This window comes from Cornus florida, unplaced genomic scaffold (genome assembly GCF_030987335.1).
Source record: "Cornus florida cultivar Cherokee Brave unplaced genomic scaffold, ASM3098733v1 CherokeeBrave_3.0.0_Hap2_Chr08, whole genome shotgun sequence".
Lineage (NCBI taxonomy): Eukaryota > Viridiplantae > Streptophyta > Magnoliopsida > Cornales > Cornaceae > Cornus > Cornus florida.
The window spans coordinates 7,401,415-7,421,924 of record NW_026775578.1 but is presented as its reverse complement, the minus strand read 5'-3'; the positions used below and the strand labels follow the sequence as shown (position 1 = coordinate 7,421,924).

Here is a 20,510-nt window from a genome sequence, read left to right as displayed (position 1 = left end):
ACCTCTCTCTTCCCTATCCACAAATCTGTTGCAATTATCCACTCTTCCAGCGACGGCGAAGAGAAACGGACCGGACGACGGTGACGATGAGCAAACTGTCCGGTGAGGACCAGCCACGCCACAGCCGTCCTCTCCGCCGCCGGCAGCTATCATCCGAAGCCAAGCTCGCAGCCGTTCAGTCCCGCCGGTCGCCATCAAACCCAATCACGGCCCATCACCGGAATCGCGACTTCTTTAATCGCTGATTCGCTGCCGTCCGGAACCAGCCGTCTCCACCGGCCGAGCACACCGCCGTCAGTGTTCCGAGCACCGCCGCAAGCTAACCGCCGAGCTTCGCCTCATCCACCGACCTCCCCGTTCTGAGCTCGCCGCCTCCTCCATCACAGCCGACACCATCAAAGCCGAGCTAGCCACCGCGAGTTCACCATCACAGCCCACTGCTCACCGCCCCAAGCTCTCCACGACCGAGCCAACAGCCAAGCAAACCCATCGCAAAATTCCGGTGAACCTTGACCCATTGACCCCGGCGAAAGCTCCGAACAGAAACTCCCATTGAAGACCCAATTCCGTCTTGCGTGACAGTGTGTTAAAGAGAAGAGGTCGGTCACACTGTGGTATACGACACCTTTTTTAAAGAAAAAGAGTGAACGAAGAGATCGCCGACGCGCAATTTATCTCTCTGGACTCCACGCACAGGTGAACTAACGTAACTTCGAAGTATTAAGCCTTAATCATATAGGATTAACTTTATTGTTAAATTTTAATCTGGGAGGTTAATCTGATTATGTAGTGGCAATTTGTGTGGCTTGTTTGGTTGATTTGTGATCAATTTTGTGGTTTTAACTTTTATTTTATCGGTGAATCTGCGTGTTTGGTGCAGAGAGCAGAGAACGAACTGAAAGACTTTTAGGTATTTGAGGTTTGGATATATGTGCCTCAATCAAGGGCCGAGAAGAGCGAGTCGACACAGTAAGAGGAGATTGAGTCGATCAGCGAGATGGTGTTGAAAACTTGAAACTACGTCGTTTATTTTAAGGGTATACTTGTCTTTTAGAATTGCCGGCACCAGCCATTAACCTGGTGGATTTTTTTTTTTTTGTAGTGTAGGGGGTAACTTGCAAAATCCCCATAGTTCCGGGGGGTTTTATGCACTTTTCTCTTGTTTATATATATTTCGGTCCCAAAATCCAACTTGATTGGCAAATTCATACTCTCGCAAAGTCGGTGGCCAGATCGCAGGCAGCGAACGAATAAGTAAGGTATGTGAAAAATCAAAACCCTAAATTTCTTTTTCTCTTTGAAAAATATAGTACGTATGCGATGTACTGGTTTAATTGTGGTTTTCCATAAAAAATTGTGATTTTAATGATCATATGATTGGAACATGAAAACCCTAGATTCAAGTTTTTTTTTTTTTTTTTTTTGGGTTCATTAGATGGATTGGTGGTTAGGTTTCTTTTGGAATTCTGTAATATACATACAATTGTTTTATTGTATATAAATGATCGTAACATTGATTCTCGTCAACTTGATGCCTTTGAATATATATATATATATATATATATATATATATATATGAAAAGCTAAATTATATTTGATTTGTAACATCTTATAAATACTTCTTGGCATTCACAATGTTCTTTGCCGGTAGCATATAGGTTTTAATTATTTTTTAGAGAATAGTGATTTGAGTTCAAGCTGCCATATGATGTTTGGGAAATTGCGCAAGGGCTTTGAGTTCCATTTAGCAAATGTTCCAAAAATGGAACGTTGAGAAAATTTCAACTACATATCCCTTCTGATGGCTCTAATATTGATTGATTTTTAAGCAACACACAGAATTTTACCAATCTGCATGTTTCAGAGGACACTGTTTGATTTATTCCTTTAATTGATGCCCTTAAATGAAGAATCATAGGACTGAAGCAACTTTACTTATCTGATACAACACGTTTTTTTCCTATTATTATCATTCTTTTATATATTTTTTGGGGTGTCGTAATGCTTATAAATATTGAGAATTGAGAACTTGGGAGTTGCAAACAGTGGGATATTTCTAACAGATTTTATTTTTATTTTTATTTTTTTATTTTTAAAATATATTGGCCTGTGTGGTATGCTTGTGTTGAGAGGAATGCGTGCACATCAAATGTCAAATGTTGTCATTCGGGCCTTTTACCGCTCCATGCAGTAGTAATTTAAGCCATGGCTTAACTGAATTTTCCTTGTTTTTCTATATATGATTATAACAGCTCCAAGTTGTTGGGACTTGGGATTAGGCTTATTAGTTGAGCATGTGTATGCTTATTCATGATTTGAAATTTACTTCATTTCGGAAGTCTTTTTTTGTTGATTTTTTCTACTCTACAATTCATGGATCAAATATTAATGAAAAAAACCATGGTTAATAGCATGTCAGGTTTGTGGTGCTTTATGGGTGTGCATAAGTTGTATATGTTTTATGGTTGTTTTACTGGCAATTAACGCATGTGCTTTGAAGAACCATGGTTAATAGCTGTGGTGCTTTATGGGTGTGCATAAGTTGCATATATTTTATGGTTGTTTTACTGGCAATTAAGGCTTGTGCTTTGAGGTTTTGTTTAGTGCATGCTTTAGGTGAATCATTTTAAAATTCTTGTGATGTAAATTCAAAGTATTTGAACAAACATTAAGGGACAAATATAGTTAGTTCTGAGTACTGGACTTATTTTTCTACACTTCAATGTGTGCATGAGGACGGTAGTCTTTTAGCGGGCATTGCACTTTTGTAGCATGCTCATTACCATAGGATAATTATGTATGCATTAAATATTCCCAGGGGTGCAGGGAGAGTTCACATGGGGCTATCTGAGTTATTATTGTTCAATCGCTAAATTTATGTTGTAAGATTTCATGTTTTCTAAAAACAATCAGGATTGAAGAGTGAGGAGGCATCTTTTCATTGCTCCGATGAAGCATATTGTGAAGATTATGACATTGCTGGTGGCAATATCTGCCTTTTGGATTGGCCTCTTGCAGACATCAATTATTTCTCATAGCTATGCTTGGTTGGTGAGTTCCTTCTTCTAGCTTTTACATCATTTATATATTTACAATTTGTTTCTTATAGTTTATAGCTTACCGGTGTTACCTTCTTTTTCCCAGCTTCCTCTTTACTTTATTGTGTCATTAGGATGCTATGGCCTATTAATGGTTGGGGTTGGTTTGATGCGATTTCCAACTTGTCCCCATGAGGCAGTGCTGCTGCAACAGGTATTTCACTTTACCATTTTCTGTTCACCTCAATGAGCAAGTTTACTTATGTTGTGGAGTTCTATTTAAAAGATGTGTTTTGGAAGTACTTCCATTCAAGTGGAGAAGTTCATTTAACAAGCTGCTGGACTACGAACTACACCCCTAACCTACCCCCTTAAGTTCCTCGGGGTTCAATTTCTTTTAGTGTTATTCTTGGGCATTATGACTTCTATACTTAATTTGATTGTTCTTATCGTTGTGATTTTCTTTTTCATTGGTTATTTTGCTGTTGAAGCAGTGTGGGCTAGGCTAAGTGTCTGTTTGGACTTTATATATAGATTCTAAAAATGCAATTTTTTTATAGAGCTGTCAAAAAAATAAAAAAAATTTCGATATTTATTATGCAGTACTTGAAGCAGTAAAATAATATACAAATTACCCAGGAAAAAAAAAAATACAAATTCCATGAAATATAAATAAATTCCTCCCCTATGTGCCAATGCAACTCAGAAGGTACCAAATTTTGTTCTGGCTGTGGGGCTAAAATCTCTACAGCAAAAAAGCAATGGCTTGAGACTGCCTAATGGTGCATGTAAGACATAGCTAAACTGAAAATACTTTTGGACTGTCAAACCGCAAACCTAGATGAGCTTTAAGAATTGTTGTTATTGTACAATGTGACATTTTCTTTTCTCTAGTAATTATTTTGCTGTCGGTATTCTTCTACTATTATTATTATTATTATTATTATTATTATTTATTTATTATTATTTTTTTTTCTGGGTTGGTTTGTTCTGGCAGATTCAATTTGGGCTAGATTATCATATACTTATTATTTCCTGTATTTTCACCATTGTACTGATAAATCAAAATTTTTAGTTTTCTTCTGATAGAATTGTGGCTGATTTCTCATTCATTTGGTCATAATTTAATTTGTTGAATGATTTATGGATGCATAATTGATAGCTTTGTTTTTGTAGGACGTTATCGAGGCCAAGGAATTTCTAAAGCAAAGAGGGGTTGACGTGGGTTCTGAATGATTTGACCGGCAAAGGATTTTTATTTATTTTGTCTCGTCACTGAAGCTGGAAAAGAATTAACATGGATGTCTCTTGAATTTCACCATCTACAACTGGGCCTGTGCATAGGAGTTGTCTTTGACAGAGAATTGCTTCATCTGGAAGAAAAATCAGGAAATGTTATCAAATTAGTTGATTAACGGGTCTACAATTTCATTTAATTCAACTGAATTTGAAGTTGGAATCAAAATCCAATTAACAGGAAGCAAAATTTTGTATACCTTTGATTTGTATGGGGCCACTGATCATGGAATCAGCATGGAGTCATAGACTTTTTGTGCCTTGTTAACATTTTTACAGCAGTGTACGCATTGGCTTTGAGAAGATATAAGAACCACAAATAACAGATGATGACAATGAGCACTTCATTTACTGAACTCTTTTGACACTCATTTGATACTTTCGGAAGGAATATAAAAACATCTCCGAGGGTTATGTTCAGCTTTTGATAGTCTAATAGTTGAAGCTAATGAGAGCATTTAATCAATAACGGTACTGTACAAATGCAATTCATATACTGATTTCTCATGGCAAATGATGTTAAAATTTTCCTATCATTATAATCATTTTATTGTTTTCAATGGAGTTCTCGTTTATATATTTTATTTCTGGGCACTGTATGCACTGGTTTCCATATTACCAAAGATAACCAAAGATCTGATTCGCATGTTTAGAAGAAAGATCTGATTCGCATGTTTAGAAGAATTGTGTAAGTCAAATTTGTTGTGACTATCTCCATAAACTATGTGGTCTATTCATGAAATTGAGATTTCAAGTATGCCAATTGGTTTTAAATCGGATCCAATTATGCAAATACATTTTTGTTAACTGATTTAATTTTTGTTCTTAATTTGACAGCATTGTGACGGCATGAAGGTATTTTCAACATTTTCAAGAATCCAAAAGTGTATTTCTAACATGAAACTTTTTCTAAAGAGCAAAATTTTTCTATGGCTTTAGTTGGTTTGGAATTTTTTTGAACACTTTGAAACCACTTAACTTTTCCATAAAGTTTTCCGGAAAAATTTGATTTCTTAAAAAAAAAAATTATGTACTTATAATAATGTAATTTCTTTTATACGGTAAGTTTAACGCTACTCAAACTATAAAATGATTTTCTCACAAATTTTTTTAAAAATTTTTCATGCTAAACAAATACACATATGGAAAACTTTATTTGATTGGATCGAAAAGTTATCGAACTCAGGCAGCCATATGGGTTAAGGGTGGTATTCGGTTATGGTAAGTCTCCATAGTCGTTCAGTAGATATGATATCCAATTTTAGCCCAAAACTTTTGGTCATGACGGTGGACCGGTGGTCCAAGTCCAAGGCTTGATTCCATTGGGCTCCAATAGCAGAGCCACGATGCAAATCAGGACCATATATATATACAACATATGCATAAATATAAATTAGAAGCAGAGAGACAGGAAGAACGAAAACTAGGGCAAGCGAAGATGATCATACCAGTCCGTTGCTTCACTTGCGGGAAGGTACATCACTGTATTATAACTTTTTGTCTCCGATAGATAATCTTTTGTTCTTCAAGCGATTGATTAACATTTTCCCCCCTCATCGTTATTACACTTGTTTTTGTAATTGTTCGTAAGGTTGTTCTTCAAATGCGTTTGTTTCTCTTAGGTCATTGGAAACAAATGGGACACTTATCTTGATTTTCTTCAGGCGGATTACACCGAAGGGTGAGAAACATTCACTCGCTTTTTTATTTATTTTTATTTTTTTAAGTAGCTTCTTTTGACTTATATTTCATTAATTTTCTTGTTGTTTATCAAGATTCTTTAAGAATACGCTTTATTGGTTGTCAATTGCTAGAATTCGATGAATGAAAACATGGTTTTCTTGATGGAAATCCCTATACATATGATGTCTGAGTGCCCATTTCAAGTTTGCCATTTTGTTCCTTTATATCTAATTTTTTGTTGCTCTATGTATAATACACCATAATTTACGCACACACGCACCAACACACATATATTGGTAAGATAAATTAACAAGAATCTACTTGCTATGAAACATTTTTCTTTTTGCAGAAAATCAGAGCTTCAACTATATCTTGGAGTTCCGTATTGAGTACCTAAAGATAATAATGCATTGATAACGGTGATTCTTCATAAAGAATTTTTTGAAGTAATCATCTAGTATCGTATTTGACCTTTTATAGTCTTAGTAAGAACTTATACTATAACCCCAAGTTTCTTTGTGAGTACCTAGAGCAACTAATGTTTTGATTATATTGATTTCTCAATTAAGAATATTTTTAAAATCTAACCTCTTTGATTCTATCAGATTTTGGTTTGCATCTTAACATCGGCATATGATTACACCAAAAAGTGGCCGATTGCTTTCCAAGTGTTCAATAATTGTTGCTACTGATTACTTATAAAAATATATATATAATTGTTAATACTGAGACTGTCCCTTCCATTGTTATTATCGTCTTTTTTTCTTGCTTCACTTTATAGAAATCCTTTTAGGACCACTAAATTGGACTTCTCCTTCTTACCTGAATCTTTTGAATCATTATATTATTATGCATTTCAGTGGTTTTCAGATCATGTCTATAAAATTACTAAACCTATGAGGTATTTGACAGTGAGATTATTTTAATTGAGCCCTCTCTTATATAGTTATGTCATATAAGAAGACATGCATCACAGTCCACCGGATGGTACTTGGGCACCCCTGCATTGGATAAAATCCATAACATGTGGGCTAAGGAAAGGATAGGATTTGTTATATTTGCTCGCCCATTTCTTATTGTTGGGCTTGCAAACTTTCTTTATCAAGTATTATTCTTGGAGTAGGACAGAAATTCATTGTGGAAGTTTCTAATTATGTAAAATAACTGCATATGCAAACTGGAGGTAGCGGAATTTGAGAAATCAAAATTTGAATATACTGGGCGCGGAGGTTTAGTTAGTATAGTTAGAACTAGAAGTGATATATGGTCCTAAAAAGCATGTGTGATTCTCGCTAGGTGTTGATCAAATGAACGATTAAAGACCCTTCTCTACGAGCACTTAATACAGGCTGCTTACACTAGCTAAATCCTGACAGAAGACTGTCAATTTTTATTTTTGTTTTTGAATTTCCAGAGTTTAAACTCAGTATATTGGAGAACTTAAATTATTATTCATTGTTTTTCTTTTCTTTACTTTGCTATTTCATTTAGATCATCTTTTTGAGGATTCTTGCTGAAAAATACAAGATCAAAAATCATTCAACGGAAGCCATCCGACACAAAGAAATGTGCTTGCCTTGCATTTTGCACCACTTAAGTTTTTTTAAAAAACAACATAACATATGCATCCATAATGTTAATGACTATAATTTACATTATCCAGATATTATTCTTTTTTGAATAAGTTAGAAGGTTTTATTAATTTCTTTTGTTTAGCATACTGATGTTTTCTAAATGCCACATTTATTTGCTTGGTATACACTTTGCAGAGATGCTCTTGATGCACTGGGGTTGGTTCGATATTGCTGTAGACGAATGCTCATGACTCATGTTGACCTCATTGAGAAGCTTTTGAACTACAACAGTACACACTCTCTCTCTCTCTCTCTCTCCCTCTCTCCCTCTCTCTCTCTCTATGTTGATTTGGATATTTTTCTTCTTCTTTATTATTATTATTATTATTGGTGGGGTTGGGGAGGAGGAGCTCTTTGCTGGGAATTTTCTACTATCCACCTTTAACATCTAAAATTGTGTCATCTTTTCTTGTATAGAAGGATGAGAGGCTATTGTTAAATGGATGCCATTTGGTGGACTAACATGCACGAAAAATTATTTTGTACCTCTGAGTTGTTATATGTGATTCAAGGACAATTTCTTCAATAAATACATCATCAGAAATTTTCTACTGTTCTTAAGAATTTGATCAGAACTGATACTGAAGATTAAAACAAGGTCATTTCACCAATTGTGATTTCTGTAATATTAAGCATGCAGTTGTGTTTCTTTTTTAAAGTTAATGTGAATAACATGGATTTTGGTCAATGGATGATAGTGGAGAAAATTCACTAGAGAGGAGCTACACAGTTGTATGCGAGTTCCATATTTAAATTTATTTATTATTGGAGGACTAACTTGGCCTTTTTTTGCAGCTCTGGAGAAATCTGAGGGCAGCTGAGAAGGCTTATGGAATTCAAAAATCTGTTACCATGAAAATCTAGTAGTTTAAGTTTCTCTTCTGAGATTTCTGTTAGATTATTCGTATTTGGAATAGATGAAGCGAACAATAGTGTAAAAAATAAGAAAGCAATGTGCTTGTAATGTAACCGGTTGTTGTAACTGTTTGAGCTTATCTAACCTTTCTTCTAAATTGACCAACCGAGGTACCAGTAATTTGAATTCTGTTTGTCGTTTGATGTTGTTAATTCTCTTCTTAAAAAGCGACTTCTTAGATGCGACCACTGGAGCCTCACAGCAGATTATGCCGATCATTTATGTGATTTATAGTGAATAGCCATTCCTTTGTTTTTTTTTGGTAAATATGGACAAAATTTGGCAATTATGTCAACTGTTATTCATGTTTGTGCTTATGAATTGTTTTCTTCTGTGTGAAACTTTTCGACTAGATTGAATACCGGTGGATTAGACATGATTGGTAATTTTCTTAAAGATGGCTTTATTGATGATGATAAAGCAGAGCAGCTGCTGTGAGCTAGCAGCCGCCTGCTGGGAACCATTGGATCCTCCCAAAGCTGTGATGCTGAAAATTGATGTGATTTATAATGGTGGGTATTATTACAATTTAATAGGAATTGTTACAGATGGATGCTAATTTATATTGACGAAACTGTAAATTAATCCTTGGTGTGTTTGTGTTTGTGTGTGTATTATAAACTGTAAATAATCATCAATTGTTAGATTTCTGATATTGGAAATTTTTCTATTGTTTTGTCTCCTCTCCAAAATTTAATTTAGTTTTTTTGCAAACCAACTGTTGTTGTGAAAACCAAGTGAATGCTTTAGGTGGTCCTACTTGAATTGATTGTGTGTGACTTTAAGATTCTCAAAAAAACCGTTATAGTTTGTTGTGATAAAATTAATTTTCTTGATTTGGTTTTTATCTCATGCTTAGAAGAAGTTTGTCGCCTTTTGTTTAGTATAATAAATGTAACATAATTTGGAGAAAAGAATAAATGCTTTAATGATTTGTGTATGTATATATATATATATAGATACACATTACTTTTCTACACTTGCACTTTTTTTTTTTTTTCTTTAAAGTAAATGACAAAAAAATTCCTAAATTAATTAATACATCATTTCTTATTTCGTTATACCCAAACTACTCTTTGCATTATAAACTATCCTTTTTTTACCCTTTTTTATTTTATTTTATTTTATTTTAAAGGGAGCCTAAAACCAACACTAATCCATTACCCCTCTCTCTCTCTCCACTCTCTACCCAATTTGCAGGTAACACAAGCTCTCTTTTCCTCCCTTATTATTTTTAATTAAATTTTTGAAGGAGATGATATGATTTCATTGGTCTAAAGCATTTCTTTTTTCTTTTTTTTTTTTTTTTTGTTCTCAAATACACATCTACTGGGCTTTTGTTTTCAAATATTTCCTCATTTCCAATTTTTTTTTTTTTTTTTCAATTTCCGCAACATATTAATTACGCTTTAAATAAGGCGGCTTATGTGAAAAGAGGAGAATATGAAGTGGAAATTGAAAAAAAATATTATAAATCTCTAAAGGACATTCTTGAACTTTAGTGGCCCACTTTTTAGCAACCAAAGGTAAGAGCAAGAGTCTCCAAGCTTTTTTTGAAAATGGACATCTGAAACCTTTCAACCTCGTCCTCCACCTAAGTTGCTTCCTCTTAATTTCTAGGAGGGTCAGGTGAAGTAAAGCCTTGTTGAGATCCTCAAGGCTTGATGAGTACTTAGTTAAAGCACTTTGAGCATCCTCCTTAATTTCATGAGGAGAGAATTTACACAACTAAAATTATTAAAATGATGGATTAATGCTAAATTCAGTGACAAAATGGTGAAAATTATTGACAAAAAAATAAAATAAAATAAAATAGTAAGACATTGTGCATGTGTGGAGGAGACTAATAATAGAGGAAAATGAAAAAAGAAGAGACATGGACACACAACTCCAATTCAATGGCAGTGAGTGTAACATCAATTTCTTTCACATATCATATGCATTTTATTAACTGCAACTTATTTTTTCTCATTTAGTTTGCTATTATAAGTTTTATTTTTATTTTTATTTTTTTTCATTTTTTCTTTCTGAAATTGATATTTAATCCGTAACTATGTGACTACATAATTTTACTATGCCTAAATTAAATGAAGAATATAGAAACGTTAATTGGGGGGAGAGAGAGAGGGGAGAAATATTTTTTTATAACTAAAAAGGTAATTGTGGTACTCTAAAAAAAATATTTATTTATAAAATTAAGATAGAAATATTATTTCTTTTAAGAATATACTGTAAATGTAAAAAAGTGAAGTACAAATAAATAACCTCTCCCTCAAAGAATAGGTTTCGGGGGAGATTAGTGTTTCCCTTGGGCGATATGTTTGTCACAACGATTCCAAGTTTATGGCTCTAATCACAAAAGCAAGAGGTTGGGTTCCATCATTTAGAATAGATGGGTTAGTATGGAACGAACTATCAATCGGTTTCAAATGAGCTAAATAAAGGTCCCTTACACACGTGACATGTCTGTCCCGTGTCATGCATTTTGTTACCAGGTAGACTGTCATTATTCGTATCTGTAGCTATCAATGCCAGAAGTTCAGATTCTTCTGCAATTTTCACACAGATAAGGGTTTTAATAAAATAAAATAAAAAAAGAGTAAAAACTAAAAAAATAAAAAAAGAGGAAGAGTGAGAGAGAGAAAGTGGAATACTATTGCCTCCTGCTTTTAAGATATTTAAATTTATGTTATTCACGACATGTAATTTGTTGAAAAATATATGTAATATGTTAAAAATGTTAAAGTTTTTACTTGTATAAAGTTTTTAAAATGTTAAACTTCATTTTACGATTAAATTAAAGAGGTGTCAGTAAATATGAAAATGTGTTTGTGTTTATTGGCTAGAGACATAAGGTAGCCTGTAAATATGAACTTATATCCTTATACGTCCCTTCTTTATTCTCTTCCTGCAGCCCATATATATTATTATATTATATTCTTATGCTTTGAGTTTTTTAGGGCAACATGATACTACCAAACTTGGTGATCGTTACTCTGTGAACGTGTTTACAGAGGACATTAAAATTATATCTTGGAGTTTTTCATAATCGTCATAACCTGCACGTAGGGAAGTTGTAAAGACTTTACGACAGTGCAGTATTGCGTGTCTCTCCATTAAACAGGTCAGAAATTTCTTACTCTCTACTATTTTTTTTTTTTTAATTTTAATTTTAATTTTTATTAATCCAGGGTGTCCGAGATGGCACAAACCCTTATTGCCCCTCAACAACCCGATTAATCTCCAAGAACTCGAAAGGGCACCTCCCCACTCAGGCCGGATAAGTCACTGCAGGGACAGCGGAGGCTACCTAGCGGAACTCGTACTCTCTATTACTTTATTATACGTTTGTTGTTATTCTACTTGCCGATTACTTTAGTATATTGTTTTATTTATACTACATATTGTGTTATTTTTACATTGTCATATGAATATAGAAATGTTTTGATCAAAGTGCATTTTGATATGGTTACGTGAAGACACTTAAGAATGTATAAAAATATTAAAAATCCCCAACAAAAAATTACCGTGTGCATAACAGCAAATGATCCCTTTTGCATGAGTGTGGTTTGACTGTTATAGCCATGAAGATAATGCTCTTAGGTTGATGGTTTGTGCCTGCCCTTTAGAATTGAGTTTGATTACTAAACCCTTTGGAGATGCTACTCTTAATTTGCCGGTTCGAGTCCCAACGAAGGCAAGACTTGAATTGTATCCATTTAGAAATAAACACGCGCATATATATATATATATATATATATTCAATTATTTTCATGTAGTTATAAATATCACATGATCCCTCGGCTTCTCTTTCATAGTTAAACATAAGATAATAACTTGCCCAATATTAATAAACAAATATTCCTCTCTTCTCCATGTTTAATCATAAAAATTGTTCATCCAACCAAGAATTGGTTTTACTTAATTTTCTGTGTAATGTAGTGAGTACATGAAAATACTTCAAGTCTCTCCATGGAATGCTCCAAAAGTTGACAACTTTGGCACCAATGTGGTACCATATGAATCCGATGCTCGAGGTACTAAAGAAAAAAGAAAGAGAGAGAGAAAAAGAAAAGAAAAGAAAAAAGGAAACATAAGATGCAACATAAGACGTGACAATCACGAATTTAAATTTTATCCTACCTAGTTCTAATGTTTCTTTAGGAAAAATATTGTAATTAACTAATAATTTTTTTAAAAAATTGTTTTTATAAAATTGATGTCTTGAAATTTATTTCTCATCTCCTCAATATAAAATAGACATAACGCTAATGAATTTCTTATATAAGTTAAAAGAAAATATCACGTGATCTTTATTTACATTTTAATCATTTAATACTACTACTATTATCAAAGCAATTTGCAACCATCATTGAATTTTCTAGGTCATTACTCAATTTGGTTTTTAATAACACAAAACAAAAGTATAAGAAGATGACCAAATACCAACTTGAATTTTAAAATTTAATATTATTTGTGTAAAATAATTTTTATCAACTTAATATGTGTTTTTTATAATTATCAACTTAATATGTGTTTTTTATAATTATAGGTTTAATATATGATTTTTTTTTTGGTTTAATATACGAGACTCTTTGTAAAAAGTAACCATTTTTTTTTTTTTTTTTAGTATAAACCGACACTAGATAGACAACTATGAAATTTGCACTATTTATTGAACTAGGGACTATCAGAACAAAATAATCTTTCAAATGCTATAAAATGTCAAGCTAATTCAATCCCAACAGCTAACCCAAAACGAAATAATCAATAAATACATCCTAAATACATTCACACATGTTTCATATGATGTCGGTTATTTTAATTTTTAAATTTTTTTTTTTATTTATTTAAAAAGAGTATTTCTTTTTGAAATTCACTACATTGCTTACTGGTTTGCTTTACTCAGTAATGTCTCTCGTTTTCTAACAAACTTATCACTACTTATTAGCCCCAAAAATTTCATATTAAAAATACCCCATCTTTTACGCATTTCATGAGCATTTCGTTCCCCTTCTGTCTCTATCTCTGAAGTAATCTCACACTTTCTCTCTCTACATCTATCATCGCAGAAGAACATTTTGACACTCTACAGCAAAGCCACAGATAGGAGAGAAAGAGAAAATGCATTACAAGCTCTGATAGTGGATCTGAAATTCTGAGCTGAGCACTCATACATTCATTCAAGATATGGGGGTTTTGGGCGAATCTTGGTGTTTCTGCAATGGCGGAGGCAAGTCTGAGAGAATGAAAGCCGCCATTTTCTCCGGCAAAGGTCCAGCAATGGCCACAATCGCCGGTGGCGGCGCAGTGTCCGGCACCGGTTTCCTGATCCACCGGAATTTACTCCTCACCACTCACGTCAATCTCCCGTCGGTGGCCGCCGCTGAGGCGGCGGAGATCCGGCTGCAAAATGGTCTCGCCGCTAGCCTTTTTCCTCACAGGTTAGGTTTCATTTACATACACACGAATGTACATACTTATATTATCTATGTCAGTGTTATTGTGCTTTTTCTTCTTGATGTTTGAATTTTTGGATTGAATTGTTTACAATGGGTGTAGAGAGATGATTTGGATTGTTCACAAACATTGGGGACTGAATGTGATTTATTTGTAAAATATATGAAATATCTTAATGGTTGTTATAGTGTTGGATCTGACCAAGTTCTTACTTTTTTCTGAGCGATAAATCGTTGTTTTGCATAAAATTAGCGTGATACAAGTGGTGCTTATTTGGTTTTATTTCTTTCTTGTTTTGGTCTGGTTAAACCTGGGTAAAAAAGGGATTTCTATTAAAGAAATTCATTACTGCTTTATTTATTTATTTATTATTATTATTAAAAAAGTTATTTATGCGTTTTCCCCCCTTTATTTTAAGCTTTTAAATATTTAAGTACATTGATTATTTTCCAATTTCAATACCATCTAGAGAAATAGGGAATTATTGATTAACTCCTAAGTGTCCTGTGATAGCATTGGGAATTAAGGCACTTTATGCCTTGTCACTTGGTTGAATGATGGAGAAGGTTTAACTTTATTAGTCTTTTGGTGGTCATGGTTCTGGCCCTTAACCTAATCAAATTAAAAGGCTTTTTGGTGACCCAAAGTGAACACCTTGAAATACATTTACATTCTGTTTTGAGATATTTCTGGTAGTAAATAGTGAACCAAGCTCCCATTGGATTGGATTATTTGTGCTTGTGTAGGATTTAGTTAAGAGTAGTCGGTAGGAAGGTCTCACCATTTTAAAGATCACAAATTTTTGGAAGTCACCATTATGGTCCTTAACCCAATCAATCTGAAAGATGGTTAGTGGCTCAAAATGAACACCATTGAAATGCATTTATACGATGGGCGCATATGGTATTGCTGATATCATGTTTATTATGCATCTTCAACCTATTGACTTCTTTATTCTGGAGATCTTGTGCGTGAAATATATCGCCAACAGATCAGTTACGATCTGAAGAAACTATGATGTGGTAGGGGCATGTTTTGGTAACAATGGATTGTGGAAACGCATTACCTTCGTTTTCTATTGAGGAATGGATGATCTAAAAAACGGTCATTAGAAGATACGCTCTTAGCCTCTCATAGAATGTGATATCCATGACCCATGGGTTCAATCATCACGCGGCATTTAATTCCTCCTTAGACAGTGGAAATTAAATACATAAGAATTTGAAGATTAATATTTAACTTTTCCCACCATTTTTATATTCTTTTAGAGGACACATGTCCATATACTACATGTTGAGTTTTGTTATCCATTGGGAAAGTCAAAACCCAAATCCATGTAACATGGCCAACTACACTGTACTTTCTACACCATTGCCCCTTAACCACCTTTTTCTAGCACCACCAACCCTATTAACACAATTTTTACTACTACTTGCCACTCATACCCTCTAATTGTAGTTTCTCAACACTGTTATGAAATCTTTGACGGCTACTGTGTCCATTGTATTGTGTATTCGCATGCCTAGTCCAATTATATGCAGCCATTCTGAGGTTCGATTACTATTTTGGATTTAGGAAGTAGGTTTGGACTTGGGGTTTTGATTAGAAGATTCCGAACCGTGTAAAAACCTAGGTGGAAAAGTTGGATGTTTATAGTGTAACCTTTGTCCTTTCACAAAGTTATGATGTATTTCAGCACACTGTTTAGAAAATCAAAAACCTTCACCATACAATCTTGTATCATGCTTATAGGCTTGCATTCTTCTGCTTTATGACAGTGTTTGTTTGTATTCATTTTTCGACTTTCTGTTTAAATAGGTCACAACATTTAATTTATACATTTCTGATTGATTGTTCTGCATTTATTATTTCTTGTGTATATTAATCTCCTTTGTGTAGCAAATGAAAGTTACTTATTCTGATATCAATCATATGATTCCTGGAGTTGTCATAAAAGACACAAATTATTTTCACCAGAGTCAGAATTTACATGCTTTATTTGGTGGTAATTTGGATTTGTTTGCTTTAGTTTTAATTGTGGAAAATTGCAGATTGAGATAATAACAAAATACCTTTTTTTAAAAAAAGTCAACCTACAGAGATTCGACTTAATTGAGAATACTAAAGGAAAAATTCTTTCAAGAACTGAACTTGGCACATCTCTGTGTAAAAGCCATTTTCAAATTCAGCCTCGCATTGTCCCTCCATTCTATTAAACCATCTTAACAAATATTCCTACAATGTCATCTATGTGTAAAAGCCATTTTGATGCATCAAGGAATTCCTTGCTGCCTTTGACCTTTTAATGCTGTTCTCAGTTTTAGATAAAATTGAGTCTGCCTTAGTATGAGTAAAGCTGCTTTAATCCCGCTTGAAAATGGCTCGGAATGCAACGTGTCAGAATCTCTCTTATAATATGATGAGGTCAAACATTATTTATAGTGCTCATACCAACAGGCAGTCCAATACGGCACATCCACGTCTTTTGGCATGGTCCAATGAGATGCTTACTTGCGTTCGGACAAAATTAGAAAGCATGATGGAACACAATCGGATGGTCCTATAGGATGCTGCTACGTTGAGAGGGTACACGTTGATGGACCTTAGGGTTCAACAACACTCATTGTACGACTCCATATTTTGGAGTTTCATGGAGATGCAACATGTGTTATGTCTAGAGGGACCACGTCTTGTAAAGATGTATCTCTTTTCAATTGGAGATTGAAAAATCATTTCTTTTGAAGGTGTCACGTGTTGAGTTGCAGGAGCTATGCAAGGGCCTTTTTGGATGAAGATGTCATGAAGATTTAGTCAGCTCAGGAATATGTAAAATGGTGGAGTAGATACTTACAGGTTATGGTCCGTTGTCCATGTACTTCTCTGGCATTCTGAGTAGAATAAGATGGATGTGGTGGCTATTCTTAGAAACTTCATGATGCTTTCTGTTATCATTGTTACCTTGAAGTGGTTTTAGTGGTAAGATAAGATGCACAAAATGATTCTTGAGAACTTCTTGAGGGTACTGATGAAAATTAGTAACACTTGCACGGTTACACCTGCCAAAACTGGCCCTAACCTCTCCATTTCCAATTGTCAAGCTTACACATTTATCATTGCTCTGCTATTGCTTTGATAGTTAATAGTATTTCCTTTTTTCTGAATGACGTTTTATAGGGAACAAAATGGCTATTGCTGAAATCTCTAAAAATTTGCAGTATTTAATAAAAATGCAGTCATAATGAGACATGCCTAATGCAACATTTCTGTCCCACCAAGTGGAGCTATGCTTAGATTTTTAGAATGTGGTGACATAATCCCAAAATAAATTGTGCTTGATTGAGGTTGTATTAAGGAATTCATATTTATTTTATTGTACTTGCATTTAATTGTAGGTTTTTCATCACCAGCTCTGTTCTTGATCTTACTATAGTGGGTCTAGATGCCCTGGATGGAGACTCAAATATGCAGGGGCAGCAGCCACACTACTTGAAAACCTCTGCTAAGCCAAATCTAGATTTGGGTAGTGTAGTTTACCTTCTAGGTTACACGGAGAAAAAAGAATTGACAGTTGCTGAAGGGAAGGTAGTGATAGCCACTGACAATCTGATAAAGCTGTCAACTGATGGCATAACTTGGAGCCCTGGGTCAGCTGGTTTTGATGTACAAGGCAATCTTGCATTCATTGTCTGTGATCCTATGAAGCTAGCCACATCTCCAAACACAAAATCTTCTTCAACTTCAACGTCTTCTTCATCATCTTGGAAGAAGGATCTACCTATGCAATTTGGTATACCCATTCCCATAATCTGTGATTGGTTAAACCAGCATTGGGAGGGTAACCTCGATGAACTCAACAAGCCCAAGTTGCCAATCATGAGGTTGATGTCTGCCGGCCAGAAGAGTGACCATTCTTGTGCTTCCTTCACAATGCGGCAGGTTTTCAAGTCAACAGAGCCTGAAAATGAAGGAACACCATCATCATCAAATGTAATTTCGAAACCCAGGAATTGGGCAGGACCAAGCTGTTCTGCTGTGGTAAATACTCTTGAAGATGAAACCCAAATTACCGATCAACATGCTGCTACCCATGTGCAGGGGATTCCAACTCCAGAAATTTATGAATCACCAAAATTAACCTCAATCCCTATAGGGAAGAAGGAAAATGCGCAAATCCAGCTTTTGGATATTAATTTCCCTCCAAGGGTTGCCAAAGGTACAGTCTTGCCACAGCATGCCAAGAGACTGGTTCCATACTCAGATGAGAATTGTGTCAAGGAATTTCCCTTACTGCCCCAGTCGAGAGAAGAAGAAGAATTCAGCGACAGAGTACAAACTGGTCCCATGGCAGATGTTGAGATTGCCTCATCAGGTTCTGTAAATGGAGCCCGGAGCGAGGTCCAGTCAAGTTCGTCGCTGATTGAGGTTTCAGAGGCACATAATGGGTATGTCAGTGAGGGAGAGACTACTATGTACTCAGCAGAAACTGCTGAAAGTCGTAATTATCCAAGCCCAAGGGAGAAAAGGTTTCAGCAAGTAGGTAGGAGTCAGAGCTGTGTAAATTATAACAGATGGGGGCCTGTTCAAAGGAACGCCACGGCATCCACAGCATTGCTGGAAAAGAAGAGCTTCGCCCAAGGAAGGAAAATCTATTCACAAGGGGCAACTTCTCAGAGGAGTAACGACTACTTCAGCCCAACTGTTTCTTCAATCATGAAGAAGCGGAACAACTCAGAGCAGCAGCAGCCGATCAGGCCCCGCCAAACTGCAGTTCACTCATCTCCAAGATGGATGTTCTAACTTCTAACAAGTGTGATGCAACTGGTCTCTTTTTTGGTTGAATGCACATCCATTTAATCTCCATGTGCCTATACTGTAATTTTGTCGTGACTAAATGTGCAGAACAATTAAAAATTAATAAGAAAATTCAGCAAGAATGTTGTTTTCACTCGAAACTTTTTTGTCATTGGAGCTCCTTCAACCTGTATTATTCCTTGGTGTGGCAACCACTGGTTTTTTCGTAAATAACCAATCATCTCAGCGTGCTAGGTGAGCTATATCTGATCTGCATGCTCGTTGTTTTGCTAATTTCATTTGACACATGTATGATGTGTGGATATATGAATATATTCATGTTAATAATAGCGACCTTGTGTGTGTTGATACTTGATACATCGGGGACTAAATAATAATCTGAATAAAATTGAAACATTTATTTACCGGACCATGTAAATATTTATCGGAGGTGAAAGTCTCCGTTCAAATGTATTTACCTGAAGAAAAGTTTCCATTGGCCTTTTTGTTTTGCTGTGTCAACTTAGTATGGAAAAAGATAGAAAAAGGTTGCTGAAGGAAACAAATATATATATAATATACACACACATAGTATAGACAGTCTCATCATCGCTCATTTTTTGAAGAAAAGTATTTTTTATTAATTTTTTTTATTATTATTATTTTCCCGATATATATCTCAAAAAGAGAAGTTAGCTGCCAAGAACAATAGCGTGTGGGTTTGTTCTTTGGCCATGTTGGATTGTTGGAGTTACGATTTTCAAATTAATTAGCCATTAATTTACTAAAACTCTAACTAATGTCTTAATGATATTTTAGTAAACTATTGTAGACAATAAAATTTAAAGGACTTTTGTTTGGACAAATTGACCTATCAAATATGGGTTTAATGTTTAATTAAGTTATTTAATTGGCCCAAATTTGGTCCACTTAAATTATTTAATTAGCCCAGCTCAAATGATTAAATGGAAAGATCATTATTTCTAATAAAATATATTTAGAATAATTATTTTTAAGGATAATTATCATAATATAACCAGCCCGGCCCAGTTATGATTTTTTTCCTTATCAGGAGAGGACATGGGTGCACAAATTCAGAGTTCAGAAATTCAGAGACTCAGAAATCCAGAAGGTCCAGAAATTGAGAGAATCACAAATCCAGAGGGCAAACCTAAAGGAGAAAAATACCAAGCACATCCAAAGTTGTATCATTCTTCACCAAATTCAACAAATTCTCTCCTCTCTGAAGACGAAGAACAACAAGCACATCCAAAGACATGCCGTTTTTCCTCAAATTCAACAAAAGACACAAATTCAAAATTCAGAAGTTCAGAAATTCAGAAACAAATTCAGAATTCAGAAGTTTATAAATTCAAACACAAATTCAGAATTTAGAAATCCAGAATTCCAGAGAGAAATACAGAAACTCTGCCTCAACATCCAAACCCAAAGATGAAGAACACCAAACACATCAAATCGTGCCGTTCTTCATCAAATTCCACGGTGATCAACAACAAGCACATCAAATCGTGCCATTCTTCATCAAATTCTACGGTGATTAACAACAAGCACATCAAATTGTGTCGTTCTTCATCCAAATTCCAAATGATTCAAGCTCAAGCTCGTGCAGCCCTTGGATCCAACCAACCAAAAAAAGGAGATCGAATCAGAGGACCGTCTTCTTTGTAAAGA

At 34.7% G+C, this 20,510-nt stretch overlaps 3 protein-coding genes across 3 annotated transcripts; all 3 read left to right on the top strand.

The window, feature by feature from the left end:
- LOC132269158 (dolichol-phosphate mannose synthase subunit 3-like) lies at positions 1 to 4,670 on the top strand. The gene is made up of 5 exons (XM_059770240.1): positions 1 to 696; positions 881 to 1,259; positions 2,914 to 3,051; positions 3,145 to 3,252; positions 4,215 to 4,670. The coding sequence occupies exons 3-5, from the start codon at positions 2,950 to 2,952 to the stop codon at positions 4,272 to 4,274; spliced, it is 270 nt and encodes an 89-aa protein (XP_059626223.1). The 5' UTR covers positions 1 to 696; positions 881 to 1,259; positions 2,914 to 2,949; the 3' UTR covers positions 4,275 to 4,670.
- Positions 4,671 to 5,680: 1,010 nt separating this feature from the next.
- LOC132269157 (DNA-directed RNA polymerases I, II, and III subunit RPABC5-like) lies at positions 5,681 to 8,719 on the top strand. Its single transcript, XM_059770239.1, has 4 exons — positions 5,681 to 5,808; positions 5,957 to 6,015; positions 7,787 to 7,881; positions 8,447 to 8,719. The coding sequence occupies exons 1-4, from the start codon at positions 5,713 to 5,715 to the stop codon at positions 8,470 to 8,472; spliced, it is 276 nt and encodes a 91-aa protein (XP_059626222.1). The 5' UTR covers positions 5,681 to 5,712; the 3' UTR covers positions 8,473 to 8,719.
- A 4,787-nt stretch (positions 8,720 to 13,506) lies between these two features.
- Positions 13,507 to 18,979, top strand: LOC132269156 (uncharacterized). The gene is made up of 2 exons (XM_059770238.1): positions 13,507 to 14,011; positions 17,420 to 18,979. Exons 1-2 carry the CDS (start codon positions 13,758 to 13,760, stop codon positions 18,822 to 18,824), a joined length of 1,659 nt encoding a protein of 552 aa, XP_059626221.1. The 5' UTR covers positions 13,507 to 13,757; the 3' UTR covers positions 18,825 to 18,979.
- The last annotated feature ends 1,531 nt before the right edge of the window (positions 18,980 to 20,510 follow it).